This window comes from Neovison vison, chromosome 6 (genome assembly GCF_020171115.1).
Source record: "Neovison vison isolate M4711 chromosome 6, ASM_NN_V1, whole genome shotgun sequence".
Classification (NCBI taxonomy): domain Eukaryota; kingdom Metazoa; phylum Chordata; class Mammalia; order Carnivora; family Mustelidae; genus Neogale; species Neogale vison.
This window is the reverse complement of record NC_058096.1, coordinates 217799111-217815829: the sequence shown is the minus strand read 5'-3', so window position 1 is coordinate 217815829 and position 16719 is coordinate 217799111. Positions and strand designations below refer to the sequence as shown.

Here is a 16719-nt window from a genome sequence, read left to right as displayed (position 1 = left end):
TCTTTCAATGGAAGGTAAATTCCTCTGAAGAAGTAATACTTTCTATGGTAGCCTTGGAGTCCTGTATAACTTAAAACAAGATGGCACTAACCACTTAGAGGACTGTAGGAGATATCACATTGTCTAACTGGACCCCTCAAGAATATTAGTCTAGTTCCCAAAATGGTAATTTGAATAAGGATTTTTTTAAATTTATTTTTTATTTATTTTCAGCATAACAGTATTCATGATTTTTTCACCACACCCAGTGCTCCATGCAATCCGTGCCCTCTCTAATACCCACCACTTGGTACCCCAACCTCCCACCACCCCACCACTTCAATCCCCTCAGATTGTTTTTCAGAGTCCATAGTCTCTCATGGTTCACCTCCCCTTCCAATTTACCCAAATTCCCTTCTCCTCTCTAACTCCCCATGTCCTCCATGATATTTGTTATGCTCCACAAATAACTGAAACCATATGATAATTGACTCTCTCTGCTTGACTTATTTCACTCAGCATAATCTCTTCCAGTCCCGTCCATGTTGCTACAAAAGTTGGGTATTCGTCCTTTCTGATGGAGGCATAATACTCCATATTGTGTATGCACCACATCTTCCTTATCCATTCGTCTGTTGAAGGGCATCTTGGTTCTTTCCACAGTTTGGCGACCATGGCCATTGCTGCTATAAACATTGGGGTACAGATGGCCCTTCTTTTCACTCCATCTGTATCTTTGGGGTAAATACCCAGGAGTGCAATGGCAGGGTCATAGAGAAGTTCTATTTTGAATAGGGTTTTTAACATATAAATATTATTTCTTTAGTGTCATAATTCACAATCTCCTTCCAGTGTGATATGTCATATCTCTGATAGGACATGATTTGGATTGGGATTTTGCATCATACTGTTAATATCTTTATCCATGTATTATAGCAAACAAATTTTTCAACAGTTCTTTCCTAGAGTTCAGATTTGTCTTTTCATTTCTAAAATGTACTCTACCAACAATATATTTCTGTTCAGTGAGAGGTAGAAATCTATTCCTTCATATGGGTTCACTTATTTGTGGAGCATAACCAATAGCATGGAGGACAAGGGGCGTTAGAGAGGAGTAGGGAATTTGGGTAAATTGGAAGGGGAGGTGAACCATGAGAGACTATGGACTCTGAAAAACAGTCTGAGGGGTTTGAAGTGGCGGGGGGGGTGGGAGGTTGGGGTACCAGGTGGTGGGTATTATAGAGGGCATGGCTTGCATGGAGCACTGGGTGTGGTGAAAAAATAATGAATACTGTTTTTCTGAAAATAAATAAATTGGAAAAAAACAAAAACAAAAACAAAAACTGATGAAGTTCTAGAACCTAAGTCAGGTTTGGTGGGGTGAGGTTCGGAGCCGACGGCTAAAGAAAGAATTCTTAAGACGTCTCTGGTGCAAAAAGGTGGTTTATTAGAGCACGGGGACAGGACCCGTGGGCAGGCAGAGATGCGGCCGCCCCGAGTTGTTAGGGTAGGCGTGTTATATACCTTGCGGTTGGGGGGAGGTGGTGAAGGGATGGGAGATTTCGACAGAGCTCTCACGTGCTAAGGTGGGCCTACAAGGTGCCGGGGGGGGGGGGGGGGGGGGGGGAGTCCTTGCCCTTATGGCTTGATCAATGTCGTTTTTAGGTCAGGCATTAACATCAAGATAGTTGGGAGATTCTTAGTGGGGTATTATGACCCTGCTGTCATTCACATTCCCTTCTACCTCAGTCTCCTCCAGTTTATGGTGGGGAGGGGGACATTAGGGCTTCAGGAAATGAGAGTTATTTGCCTCTGGAAATTTGTGCTATTGATAAGGTAACCTCCCTGTTTAGATCTCTAGGATACCTGTAGAGCAAGGGAGATTCCTGTTCTGCAGGATTGCGATCCCTGCAAGTTAACTATTTATCGTTTTATGGCAGTCAGGGGTGCCTGAGGAATGCTACACATATGGAGGGGAGCGGGTGAAGAGGGGGTGCAAGGCGCCAGCTTCTACTCTGTCCTCAGCCAGCCTCCTGCTCCCTCATCAAAAACAAAAACAAAAAAAGAAATCTATTCCTTCCAAATGAAAAAACAAATCTGTTCTCACACTTTATGTGAGTCCTCTTTTTCCCACTGACTTATGAAGTCACCTTTTAATTTTCAAATTCTCAAACTGCATTTTCTACCTATTCTGAAATTAGGCATCTGGTCCAATTCCAGCTCTGCCATTTGCAAGCCGGTCAGCTTCTCTCTACATCTGTTACTCATCTCTAAAATAAAAATGATAACACATGTAAGGGGGTGCTGTTTATAGTAAATGAATAATGTTAAAGACCATGGTGTTTACTATTGGTTTTGTTAGTAGGTTTTATTGACACTGTTATGTGTTTTTATATTCATATCTGATAGGGCAAGTCTTTGACTAAGGGTGCCATCAGACACTTAGCAGGCCCTTTACAATTGCTATTTAAGTATTTTGATTGGCAAAGAACATGTAGCTTAGACTCTAATGGGATATTTTTTAGAGGGAAACGTGAACTATGAGATCATACCTAGGGAGAGAAGAACTCCCACTGTGAGGAAAAACATGAGCGCCTTCAAATTTCCCACACTGGAATAGAACTGTCAAGCACAGTTTCCATTTTATTATGGTTTTCGCTCTCCCAATTAGCTAAGCTGTTTAGAAATAAAATAACAGGAGGCATCTGCCTGGTTCAGTCGGTGGAGCATGAGATCCTTCATCTCTGGATTATAAATCCAAGCCCCACACTGGGTGTAGAGATTAGTTAAAAATAAAATCTTTTTTTAAAAAAGTAAGTAACAAAAGGAATGTTTAATTAATTAAAGTAATGCTAATTGAATCAATTAGCATTGCTTTGCTTGTTTCCTGGCAGAATCATCAACTAAATGGGAGCAGGAAACCAAACAGGTTTTTTTTCCCCAAGAATTTTCTTCTTGGGATTCTCTTCTTCAGACTATTCTTGTCCATATCCCTGGCCACAATCCTTGAAAACCTATTATCATTCTCGCCATCAGCTCTGGCTTTGACCTCCACTCACCCATGTACTTCATCCTCTTTCACCTGTCTTTCTGATATTTGTTTCAATTCCACCATGGTTCCAGAAATGCTAGTGAACATCCATACAGAGAACAAAGCCGTTATGTTTGCAAGCTGTATCACTCAGATGTATCTTTTCATAGTGTTTGGGTATTTGAACATTGTTCTCCAGACCACCACGGCCTATGACCAGTTTGTGGCCATCTGCCACCTCTTACACAACATAGTCATTGTATGATCTGTTTTTAGCCAACTTTGATCTGACTATACACAGAGTCCGTACCACATGGTAGGCACTCAAATATTTGTTAAATGAATGAAACCAGATTTGAACCACGTTTTTTTAAATAAATGCGGACCAAGAGGTTTATAGACTCATAGAGGTGGGAAAGAAATCCATGCCATTCGTTTCACTTCTTAAAAATTTTTTTAAAGATTTTTATTTATTTATTTGACAAACAGAGATAACAAGTAGGCAGGTAGAGAGAGAGAGGAGGAAGCAGCCTCCCCACCGAGCAGAAAGCCTGATGTGGGGCTCAATCCCAGGACCCTGGGACCATGACCTGAGCCAAAGGCAGAGGATTTAACCCACTGAGCCACCCAGGCACTCCCACTTCATAAAATTTTTAAATGAGAGGATGGATTTCCTTAAGCAAGACTGAATTCCCTGTAATGGATCCACTAATACCAAGGACTGTTTGGGGGAAGATAGATGAGTCATTCTGCAAGTACATTATAGAACTTAAAATATACTCCAGTTCTCTCAGAACAAATGTGCCACTAATATTTTTCTTTATTTCATTAAAAAAATTAGTTTTTGCAGCCTCTTTGGAAAACAGTGTGGAGATTCCTCAAGAAATTAAAAATAGAGCTTCCCTATGACCCTGCCATTGCACTCCTGGGTATTTACCCCAAAGATACAGATGTCATGAAAAGAAGGGCCATCTGTACCCCAATGATTATAGCAGCAATGGACACAGTCGCCAAACTATGGAAAGAACCAAGATGCCCTTCAACGGATGAATGGATAAGGAAGATGTGGTCCATATACACTATGGAGTATTATGCCTCCATCAGAAAGGATGAATACCCAACTTTTGTAGCAACATGGACGGGACTGGAAGAGATTATGCTGAGTGAAATAAGTCAAGCAGAGAGAGTCAATTATCATATGGTTTCACTTATTTGTGGAGCATAACAAATATCATGGAGGACAAGGGGCGTTAGAGAGGAGTAGGGCATTTGTGTAAATTGGAAGGGGAGGTGAACCATGAGAGACTCTGGACTCTGAAAAACAGTCTGAGGGGTTTGAAGTGGCGGGGGGGTGGGAGGTTGGGGGTACCAGGTGGTGGGTATTATAGAGGGCACGGCTTGCATGGAGCACTGGGTGTGGTGAAAAAATAATGAATACTGTTTTTCTGAAAATAAATAAATTGGGAAAAAAATTAGTTTTTAAAAATTCCAGCATAATTGACATACAGTGTTATATTAATCTCAGGTGTATAATAGAATGATTCAAAAATTCTATACATCACTAAATGCTCATCACAATGAATGTACTCTTAATCCCCTCCCCTATTTCACCCATATCCTCCCATCTTCCCTCTGACAACCACCAGCTTGTTATCTATATTTAGGAGTCTGGATTTTTGTCTCTTTTTTTCCCTTATTAGTTCTGTTTCTTAAACTCCACATATGAGTGAAATTATATGGTATTTATCTTTCTCTGATTTCACTTAGCATTATACCCTCTAGATCTTTCACTGTTGTTTTAATGACAATATTTCATTATTTTTTTATGGCTCAGTAATAGAATTACCATATGATTCAGTAATTTCACTGCTGTGTATTTACCCAAAGAAATTAAAAAAAACACTGATTCAAAAAGATATGTGTACCCCTATGTTTATTCTAGATTTATTTACAATAGCCAAGATATGGAAGGAATGCAAGTGCCCATCAATAGATGAATGTACAAAGATGTCATCTATATATACAATGGAATATTACTCATCTATAAGAAAGAATGAAATTATGCCATTCCCTTGTAGCAGCCATTCACATCCTCAATGGAAGCTCATTTCCTCATTAGTACTTACTATGGATTGAAAGTTTCTGTTCCCTCAAAATTCAAACACTGAAACCCTAACCCCCAAAGTGATGATATTAGGAGGTGGAGCCTTGGAAGATAATTAGGATTAGATAGCCATAAAGATAAAGCCCTCATGAATAGAATTAATATTCTTATGAGAAGCACAAGAGAATTTGTTTCTTCTCTCTGCCATGTGTGGATACAATGAGAAGTCAGCCATGTGCAACCCAGAAAAGGGCTTTCACCACAACTTGATTGTCCTGGCACCCTACTCTCAGATGTCTAGCCTCCAGAACTGTGAGGAATATTTTTTGTTGTTACAGCCACCCAGTTTATGATATTTTGTTATAACAGCCCAAACTAAGACATCACTCTTCAAGTAGATGAAAGAATTTGTATAATCCATCCATTTTCTGATACAATATCCCAAATTACCAATATCCTTTCTATGAACTCCAATTTGTCCACTTTCCTATTTATCAAAATTGTTTTAAATAAAGCTTCCATAATTTTTCTTCACAAATTGCATCTACACCAGGCTTTGCCTAAGGTAATTTTGTGATGTTAGCAATTTGAGACTTATTATCCTGCTTTAAAATAGTTATTATTTGTCTTGGGAATAGGTTCATGTTTCAAATTCAAAAGTTTTGAAAGTTTTCTATTAAAAAGTTTTGAAGACCATATGATAATTGACTCTCTCTGCTTGACTTATTTCACTCAGCATAATCTCTTCCAGTCCCATCTATGTTGCTACAAAAGTTGGGTATTTCTGATGGAGGCATAATACTCCATAGTGTATATGGACCACATCTTCCTTATCCATTCGTCCGTTGAAGGGCATCTTGGTTCTTTCCACAGTTTGGCGACCGTGGCCATTGCTGCTATAAACATTGGGGTACAGATGGCCCTTCTTTTCACGACATCTGTATCTTTGGGGTAAATACCCAGGAGTGCAATGGCAGGGTCATAGAGAAGTTCTATTTTTAATTTCTTGAGGAATCTCCACACTGTTCTCCAAAGTGGCTGCACCAACTTGCATTCCCACCAGCAGTGGAAGAGGGTTCCCCTTTCTCCACATCCCCTCCAACACATGTTGTTTCCTGTCTTGTTAATTTTGGCCATTCTAACTTGTGTAAGGTGATATCTCAGTGTGGTTTTAATTTGAATCTCCCTGAGGGCTAATGATGATGAGCATTTTTTCATGTGTCTGATAGCCATTTGTATGTCTTCATTGGAGAGGTGTCTGTTCATATCTTCTGCCCATTTTTTGATATGCTTGTCTGTTTTGTGTATGTTGAGTTTGAGGAGTTCTTTATAGATCCTGGATATCAACCTTTTGTCTGTACTGTCATTTGCAAATATCTTCTCCCATTCTGTGGGTTGCCTCTTTGTTTTTTTGACTGTTTCCTTTGCTGTGCAGAAGCTTTTGATTTTGATGAAGTCCCAAAAGTTCATCTTCACTTTTGTTTCCTTTGCCTTTGGAGACATATCTTGAAAGAAGTTGCTGTGGCTGATATCAAAGAGATTACTCCCTATGTTCTCCTCTAGGATTCTGATGGATTCCTGTCTCACATTGAGGTATTTTATCCATTTTGAGTTTATCTTTATGTACGGTGTAAGAGAATGGTCGAGTTTCATTCTTCTACATATAGCTGCCCAGTTTTCCCAGCACCATTTATTGAAGAGACTGTCTTTTTTCCACTGGATATTTTTTCCTGCTCTGTCGAAGATTATTTGACCATAGAGTTGAGGGTCCATATCGGAGCTCTCTACTCTGTTCCACTGGTCTATGTGTCTGTTTTTATGCCAGTACCATGCTGTCTTGGTGATCACAGCTTTGTAGTAAAACTTGAAATCAGGTAACGTGATGTACCCCATTTTATTTTGTTTTTCAACATTTCCTTAGTGATTCGGGGTCTCTTCTGATTCCATACAAATTTTTGGATTATTTACTCCAGCTCTTTGAAGAATACTGGTGGAGTTTTGATCAGAATGGCATTAAAAGTATAGATTGCTCTAGGCAGTATGGACATGGGGAGTTAGAGAGGAGAAGGGAGTTGGGGGGAATTGAAAGGGGAAGTGAACTATGAGAGACAAAGGACTCTGAAAAACAATCTGAGGGGTTTGAAGTGGTGAGGGGGGGTGGGAGGTTGGGGTACCAGGTGGTGGGTATTATAGAGGGCAGGGATTGCATGGAGTACTGGGTGTGGTGCAAAAATAATGAATACTGTTATGCTGAAAATAAATAAATTAATTTAAAAAAAGGTTTTGAAAAGATAGACCGTGCAAATTACCTATCTCATCCTTATTTTTTAAATTTTTAAAAAGATTTTATTTATTTATTTGAGAGAGAGAGAGCATGAGTGGGGAGAGAGGTGTGGAGGGAAAGAGAGAAGCAGTCTTCCTGGGATGGAACTTGACCTGAGCCAAGGCAGATGCTTAACAGCTTAACCAAAAAGCCATTCAAGCGCCCCCAACCTCATCCCTATTAAGAAAGGAAGGAAAGAGGGAGGGAAAAAATTGAGTTTGTTGTTGGAAAGGTTCAGTTTGATGTGCCTGTGAAGTACCCCACAAATAATTTCCACTTGGTAGTGGCACGGGTTGATCTCATGGTCTGTGTTAATGGCCTTAGTGGGAGAGAATTGGGTTACAAAGGAGCAGGTCAGAAAGACATTATGCTTGGTTCAGCCTTACTCAAGATCCTTAATTTCTCAGTGTGGCTCCCACTTCCTAAAGACAGTTCTTCCCAAATCCTGATGTTCACGTATCACAAATAAACTCTCATGGACCCTGTACACATGGCTGTGGGTCACTATCCAAATGATGATGGAGTGGACAGTAAACTGGGGCTGGGTTGCCAACTTCTCCCTTCAGAATTATGGAGTTATTCTCCAGATTCAGGGAGTGAGGCCTTCTGACAGCTCCTAGCCTTTAGCCCTCTCAAGAGAATTGCCCTCACCTAAAGGAAGCTGACTCACCCAAGATCACACCACTCAAATCTCTTGCTGTGGGAGCATAACTGCCTGAGAGCCATCTGTACCCATCACTCTTTGCTCTGAGGATGCTGCTGGCTGCTCCCACCCATGGACTGAACATAATAGGATACCAGTGTGTGCCAATGTCATGCTCAAACAATAACATTCATGACTAGGGTCAATTAACTCTGCCAAGATGGTGACTCCTTTTTCTGCCATTAGGGACCTCAAGTACCAGGCAACTGCATAACTTGAAGTTCTATGGGACTTTTTTCCATGTCTCTGCAAGTGCTACCCTTGTAGGCGTCAAGACCTCTAAAGCTGCTGAGGCCAGAGTTGAGGAGACCTGAAGCAAATACTGCCCACTCAGTTCACTGGGCATGACATTAGAGAGGGCTGGTTCTACTAACAAGCCTTGATTTCCGGACCCACATATCCTACACATCAGCAATACAGCACTTTATGATTGCCATTGATTTAGATTGTACATGCATCCTGTGAATTGTGTAGTCAGTATGTGTTGTGTACTCAAATGTCTGCAGTAAATATGATCACACTCTTTGAAATGATACATGTTCCCTTATTTTCCATTAAACAAAAATTTTGTTACCCATCCATACTCCATGATTTCCCATACCATGTTTTACCTCTATCCTCATCTTCCCTGACAAAATTTATAGATGGTTTATATTGGCATCTGTATATCATCCATTCATCAACCCACTCTACCTGGATTGTGTATGACCCTCTCCCTCATGTTAGAGATGAAAAATGGAGCCCTCCCTAGCCTCCATGTCACCAGCAAATGTCAAGGGATATTTTCAGTCCTCATTTGGTTAGTCCTTTTGACAGAACAAAAACTATTAACCACTCTGCTTTTCTTCAGGATGAACCTCTTTGCCCCCATGACACTGCAGACACCAAGCGATCTTTGAAATCTTCAAAGACTTCTGAAGAGATGAACATCATGGAACATTCACTCCTGGGTTTAGTTCTCATAGGAGTTAAACATTCCTTGGGAGAAACCTTTCATTGAAGTCAAACAAAGAGAAAAGACTTTCCCCTCGAAGAAAATATCTTCATCTTGGTCAGCTGCTGTCTACACAGACATAGCATTATCTGACATTTCCCCATTCTTTCATCCTTCTATCCTAAGGGAATGGAATGGTTCAGAGAGAAGAACACCAGTAGAACAATTTACTTAATGAGGAGCTCTAAGAACTTAACCTTTGAGATGATAATAACAGATCCCTGCTGCCCCTTTCCTATAATTCTCCGTTGTCAGCCTAGGGAAAAACCCAAAGGGGCTTCTCCAAGACAGACTATAGAGAAGTAAAAGCTTCAGTGATGAGCCTCAGAGAGGGTAGGATCATTGCTTCCCAGTCAGAGCTGGAGGAGTACGAGGGAAAGGGGTAAGAAGGTGGGCACTGGGCTTTATCTGTAAAATAATGAAACTGTCCCATACTTTGTTGACTTAGTTAGTCAACAAAACTGAAGTCTCTATATTTAGAAGTTGCTTTACATGCTACTTAAGTCAGTCTTTTCTAGCTCTTGCTAAGTTTCCTTTTCTCTCTTTCAGAGTCTAGATCCTCTCTCCGGTAAGTTATTTTCCAGTGAGTCTCCTCCTCTTCTCTATTCTTACACATGAATTGTAGGCTCCTGTTCAACTGCCTGTCCCACTATTTAGTCATTAACTACTCACTGAAGATCTATTAAACACAGGGTATCGACTATTTTGTTCCTCCTCTGATTGGATTTTTCTATTATATCCCCTGACTTACTGATAGCACTTAATAGTTCTATATTATTTTGTTTTCCTTTTGTATCCACTATATATCTACAAATGATGTCATTATTTCTGGCATTTGACACTCAGGCTAATTTCCTTTTCTCATTAGTCTCTTTAAATGTTCATGAGAATGTTGAATGATTAAAGTTGGAATGGACTGCCTTGTCCTTTTCATGAATTTAACACAAATATTTCAGTATTTTAATGTAGAGTATTCCATTGGCTGCAATTTTCAACAGCTATTCCTCACTGGGTTAAGAAATTGTTCTGGGATGCCTGGGTGGCTCAGTCATTTAAGCTGCTGCCTTCAGGACCCCAGGGTCCTAAGATGGAGTCTCGCATCAGACTCCTTGCTTGGCAGGGAGCCTACTTCTCTCTCTGCCTCTGCCTGCCACTCTGCCTGCTTGTGCATGCGCTCGCTCGCTTTCTCTCTCTCTCTTTCTCTCTGACAAATAAATAAATAAAATCCTCAAAAAAAAAAAAAGAAAGAAAGAAATTGTTCTTAGTTTTCTCCTTAATTAGAAGCTCTATCCTGGCAACTAACTACTGGAATGGCTACTACATTTTCCTTTTTTTTTTTTTAAAGATTTTATTTATTTATTTGACAGAGAGAGAGACAACAAGAGAGGGAATACAAGCAGGGGGAGTGGGAAAGGGAGAAACAGGCTTCCCACTGAGCAGTGAGACCCATGCAGGGGCCAATCCCAGGACCCTGGGATCATGACCTGAGCCAAAGGCAGACGCCTAACAACTAAGCCACCCAAGCACCCCCACCATTTTAAAATAATTTTATTTATTTATTTTAGAGAGAGAGAGTGCGTAAGAGGGGGTAGCATCAGAGGGAGAACAGAATCCCTACTGACCAGGGAGCCAATGCAAGACTCGATTCTGGGACTCCACTCCGGGATCATGATCTGAGCTGAAGGCAATCATCTAACCACCTGAGCCAACCAGGCACCCAGCTGCTGCATTTTCTCAAATCCATTTTCTATTGTGATTATGGCTATGATTCCTCTTCATTTCCCTTTATTTGTGGTGAGCTGTTTTGGCAAACATCCTAGCATTAAACATCTTTCCATTCCTAGAATAGGTTTGACTTGTTCATGATATCCTACTCTTTTAAGTAGGTATGAATGCATTGTGTTTAAACTTACTATTCTATTTTGTGTTCACATTCAGGTATATGATGAGCTTGAAGATTCCCTTTTTTGCATTCTAGTTGATGCTTTTGGTCTCAGTCTTTATTATACATCTAACATTTGCATGTGTTGAACAACTACTATGTGCAGACACTATGTAAGACCCTGGGAAAACAATGGTGAGCAAAAACAGCCTCCATTTCTAGCCCACAAAATATATAGTATATATCTAGATATCGATAGATATACATTATATATGTAATTATATATATATATATAATTACTAACATGATAGGCACATTAAGGAATTGTACAGGAAGCTCCCCATGTGCTCCTCACACACTCTGTCCCTCATGAACCTCACTGTCTGCTCTCCATCTCACTGGCTTCTTAAATCCCTTCCATTACCAAGCTCACCCAACTTGGGGAAACTGCAAATTCTATTCTTTCTGCCCATAATGTGTCCCCTCTCCTTGTTTCTCTTAGTTAATTATCCATTTTTCCTTTAGCAGCTCAAATATTCATATTTCAGAGAAGTCTTTTATACCCACCGTCCTAAGCTAAACTGGTCCTCAGTGATTCTGTTTTCCTTTCAATTAATTAGCATTCTATAGACATTAATAATACAAAACCTTTTTCTATTATCGAGATGTAGGCATTTATTTTCACATCTTAAATTTTCCTTTCAATTTTTAGGATGGTTTGATTTATAGAAGCTTTAAATATTTTTTATCAAATCAATCTTTTTTGCAATTAACTGTTCTGATTTTTAATGTTACACACTCCCACTTGTGAGCATGAACATACAGTATACACTCTCACACATGCTTTGATTTCATTTTAATGATTTGTGATGATTTGTGATTTTCCCTCCTTCTTATTTATGTAGTCCATAGGCTTTTTCTTCTTTCTTCGAAGAATCCACTTGGCAGGTGGTATCAGAAAGAGGGAAGCATAGGGGCTTCATTAACTAGAAGTGCTATATGGTAGTCAAAACAGGTAACATACCTGTTGTGTTTATGATGATCAGAATTCCATCTTTGATGGCTGCCACAGTTTAAGTAGAATATTGATAAATGATAGCCATACAGGACAAAGTTTTTGTAATGGTAAGAACGGAAGCCCACATTTGTCAAATGTCCTCTGTATGTCACAAGAACCATACTAGAAACATTACATGTGTCATCTCATTCAATTCACTCCCCAGGCTTGCAATGCAGGGAATATTTACTACTCCCATAGTAGAACTGAGATATCTGCAGCAACAAGAGATTATCAACTTTGTCAGGGTCACACAGAGAGTAAGTTGGTAGACCAAATTTTTTATTCCAGAAAGTCTGACTCAAGATCCCTTTTTCTAAATGACAGTTCCATAATACTGTATTTGGGGACAGTTATTTACCAAAAAGTGATTGCCATAAAAGGAATATATTAATGAAAATAGTTATTTATTGACATGGTACTGTGCACAAAAGCATTTTGAATCATTATTTTTAAAAGGCAATAGCACTAAACACATTTTTGGGGGGAGAAAAGACATTTTGAGAGTTAACTATGACATCAGTAGGACACACCAGGTTGCAGAGTGAATGTTGTTTGAGTTGAAAACCTATCTTAATCATTATGATAGGGTTATCAGAATAAAGAAAGTTATCAAAGATCTTAAATGTCTTCAATTATTTTGGAAGATCATCTCAAGGAAGAAACCAGTTTATATCCACAGATTTGAATAGAAGAATTAGAACCGGTAAGTAGCAGATAAAAAGAGAAACATTTCTGCCAAGTCAAAGATAGTCTGAATGATTATGTACATTTAGACGGAAATGGGCTACCACTTCAATGAGTGGATCACTGGCATTGAAAGGACTAATGAAGGGTAAAGGATGTCCATGCAAAATGGGATCAAAGGTAAATACTAGGAAGTGCCAGCTGGCTGTTCATTGAAGGTTGCTTTTGTCTCCTTCTCCAGCAAACACACCAGCTACATGGGAGCAGGAAACAAGACAGAAGTATCAGTGTTCCTCCTTCTGGGCCTCTCAGAAGATCCAGAACTACAGCCTCTCCTCTTTGGCTTGTTCCTGTACATGTACCTGGTCACTGTGCTGGGAAACCTGCTCATTATCCTGGCTATCCTCTTTGACCCCCATCTCCACACCCCTATGTACTTCTTCCTCTCCAACCTGTCCCTTGTTGACATCTGTTTCACCTCCACCACCATCCCCAAGATGCTGCTGAACATCCAGGCACACAGCAAAGATATTTCCTATATAGGATGCATCACTCAGGTGTATTTTTTTATGGTTTTTGCTGGAATGGATGATTTCCTCTTGACGGTGATGGCTTATGACAGGTATGTGGCCATCTGCCACCCCTTGCACTACTCTGTCATCATGAACCCACGACTCTGTGTCCTCCTGGTTCTGATTTGTTGGCTCACCATTTTCTTGGTTTCCCTGATTCATATTCTACTGGTAGGGCAGCTGACTTTCTGTCCAGGCACAGAACTTCCACATTTCTTCTGTGAACTGGCTCAGATTCTCAAGGTGGCCTGCTCTGACACCTTCATCAATAACATCTGCTTGTATGTTGCCACCGCCCTGTTGTGCATGTTTCCTCTCACCGGGATCCTCTTCTCTTACTCTCAGATTGTCTCCTCCTTAATGAGGATGACCTCCACTGAGGGCAAGTATAAAGCATTTTCTACTTGTGGGTCTCATCTCTCTGTGGTCTCTTTGTTCTATGGCACAAGCCTGGGGGTCTACCTCACATCTGCTGTGACCCATTCTTCTCAGAGAAGTTCGGTTGCCTCAGTGATGTACACTGTGGTCACCCCCATGCTGAACCCCTTCATCTACAGCCTGAGGAACAAGGATGTGAAGGGAGCCCTGCGAAAGCTCAGCAGAGCAGCTTCATGTCCATGATGGGCCACTTGCCTCAGAACCAAGTGGACATTGGGGGCTGCAAAGGGAAATGTGAACTTGAATCTGTCTCTTTCCCTTCTCATAGACATGTTTGATTTATCCATTCCCCAAAGCTCCCATCAATTCTCTTTTATTTGTTTTTGTATTAGTCTCTCCTCAGCAAATCCCTCCAAAGAACTTTCTCAATTGTCTTCTCTATATGCTGTCCATAAAATTCCATGTTTGTCCAGCTTTCTTGTAGTCATTCTTAAGATTTCCAACTTTAGGCTTAAACTACCTGTCCTATTGTGCTGCTGTGGTTGCCCCCAAAATTATCCTCTAAAACAATGAGGTACTTCACCTTCATTTATTTGTGTGCTTGTTTTCTCCACAAGAAATGGAATGAAATCATGCATGATAATACCAAAGTGTTTACCATATCAGAACTGTGCCTTTTTGTTCCTTCACATGTTTGACTTTACGTCACCTTGAAAATATGTCCTGAAGACATTTCCCCTCATTCACCTGACTTCTCAAAAGAAGAGAGTGAAACTGAGTTGGGTTATAACCTGGCTGGCTGACACAGAGTTTCTATTCTACTTTTTATATGAACAGTGATGTGATTTTCAACTTCAAAATAAGAATCTAGATTTCCGAGATTATATTCATAGCAATACGCTGCCTAGGAAACCTGAGATGTAGCTTCATTCCTTGTGATCCTTCCACCTTTCCTTCCTTCCTCTCTTTCCTTCTTTTACTAGACTTTTATTTCTCATATATGCAATTTTAAGATACACCCTCTAAGATCCTAAAACATGTGATGATCAATACAATAGAATAAGAGTTATTCTCTCACATGGTTTAATTTCTTTTTCTGGGACTCTCTGGAGGTGTCATCAAGAATGTTATTTACACACATGTAGAATGCGTTCAGAACTTAGCTCATCTGAGAAGAATGTTGATAGAATTGAGTGTTCAGTGAAGGATGGAGTGGTAGATTTCTCCACATTACCTGGGATCCTCCCTACATGTCCACCACATGACTGCCAAATGCCAGCCTCAGCCAGCACCAACTTTGCCCAATAGTTGTGGCAAAAATGCCAGGGAATTACACCCCAACAAAGAGAGCCCTTGATGGAGAGTTATGGGGTTTATTATGTCTTTCACTCATTGTCTAGGATATTTCTGAGGTTTGTATTTTGTAGCATTTTCCCAAATTTCCCCACAGGATGAAAACTCTCTTGTTCCCTTTGGAAGCTGACTTAATATAAAATTAACTGATGTATTTTCTTCCATGTGTTACTTCTCTCTCTCTTACCCATGTTCCATATTCATTGCTCCTTCCAAAAAAGTGCTTGCACATAAATTCTTGGCTCAGCATCGGCTTCTCTGTGAACCCAGAATAAGAAACTAAGGCAAGTGGTAAAGCCTATAATGTATCAAAACAACATCAGGAAAGGAGAAACTTTTGGAGAAAAAACAAAGGGAGCTAAGTATTGAGAATATAATTAGGACGTAAAATTACTCAAAAATTAAAGTTTGTTAGAGAGAAAAGACTAATTTGATGTGGCTTCAATTCACTTTGATTCCATTAAGTCTAATCCATTGTGAATTTATTTTCTGCTGTGTACACATTGAGGAGGGAACCAAATGATTGCAATACAGAGTGGTGAGCATAATAATATTGGTGTGTCAGATCCTGTTGAAAACAAAGGTAAAAGTTTTCTACCCGCCCTGAGGAATTTTTTAAAAATTCTTTAAATTTTTATTTAAAAAATATTTTTATTGGGGCATTTAGGTGGCTCACTTAAGCATCTGCCTTCAGCTGAGGTCACGATCCTAAAGTCTGGGATTGAAATCTGTATCAGGCTCTCTGCTTCCTTTTAGAAGGACCCTGATGATTACATTGAGTTGATCCAGATAATTCAGGGTATATTTCCCATCTCGAGATCCCTAACTTAACAGTACTTACAAAGTGCCTTTCGTCATCTAAAGTAACTCATTCCCAAATTCTGAAGATTAGTACCTGGACATTTTTGGGAGGCTATTAATCAGCTTACCACAGGAGATGTGTGATTTAGAATTTGCCAACAATTAGTTGATAAGGCCTTGAGCTGAGGATATAGAATCTGTCACAGAACTCCTTGCTGATTTTCAGTAGGCATTATCATCTCATGGTCCTGTCTCACATAAAGATAAGGTTGCACTAGACAGGTGAACTTAGACAACAAGTGATAGGATAGAATTCCCTGATTCATCTGAACATAACCAAGCAGAGGCTCAGCTGGACACTGGCACAACTCGACACTGGGGCTCAAACACCATGAGGATTTCCTTTCAGGCTATCAGTTTTGGTTTCTTAAACTGGCCACTTTCAAACGGAGACATGGAGGCCAGCAGCTCTCACAACTCACAACTCACAGCTGTACTATTTAAGAATTGGAATTATTTTGGCTACTCATGTCCCAGGAAGAAGGAAGGAAGAGAGAAAGAAAGCAAGGAAGAGATAGAAAGAAAGAAAGAAAGAAAGAAAGAAAGAAAGAAAGAAAGAAAGAGGGGGAAATAGGGGGAAAATCTGAGGAAATTATTCTGATCTGCACAAATATGTTCTCTTTCCAGCTTGGGCCAATCAACTGTGGTCAGCAAACAATGTTATTAGCAGCCCCTTTAGAACAACATTTATTGTTTACTGAGTTTTTACTGTGTCAGTCATATTTTTGCTTCAACCACTGCAAGGATAAACAGGTACAGGTGTATAGGAAGAGTGGGTTGTCCTATGTCAGTCAT

The 16719-nt window shown here is 40.0% G+C and overlaps 1 protein-coding gene across 1 annotated transcript; it reads left to right on the top strand.

The window, feature by feature from the left end:
* The first annotated feature begins 13017 nt into the window (after nt 1-13017).
* Nucleotides 13018-13953, top strand: LOC122909764 (olfactory receptor 7D4-like). The gene has a single exon (XM_044254290.1). The coding sequence runs from the start codon at nt 13018-13020 to the stop codon at nt 13951-13953; it is 936 nt and encodes a 311-aa protein (XP_044110225.1).
* Nucleotides 13954-16719: the final 2766 nt, after the last annotated feature.

What these genes read in the sequence shown, in the direction of transcription:
- LOC122909764 (XM_044254290.1), top strand. Translation starts at nt 13,018, where the DNA reads ATGGGAGCAGGAAACAAGACAGAAGTATCAGTGTTCCTCCTTCTGGGC.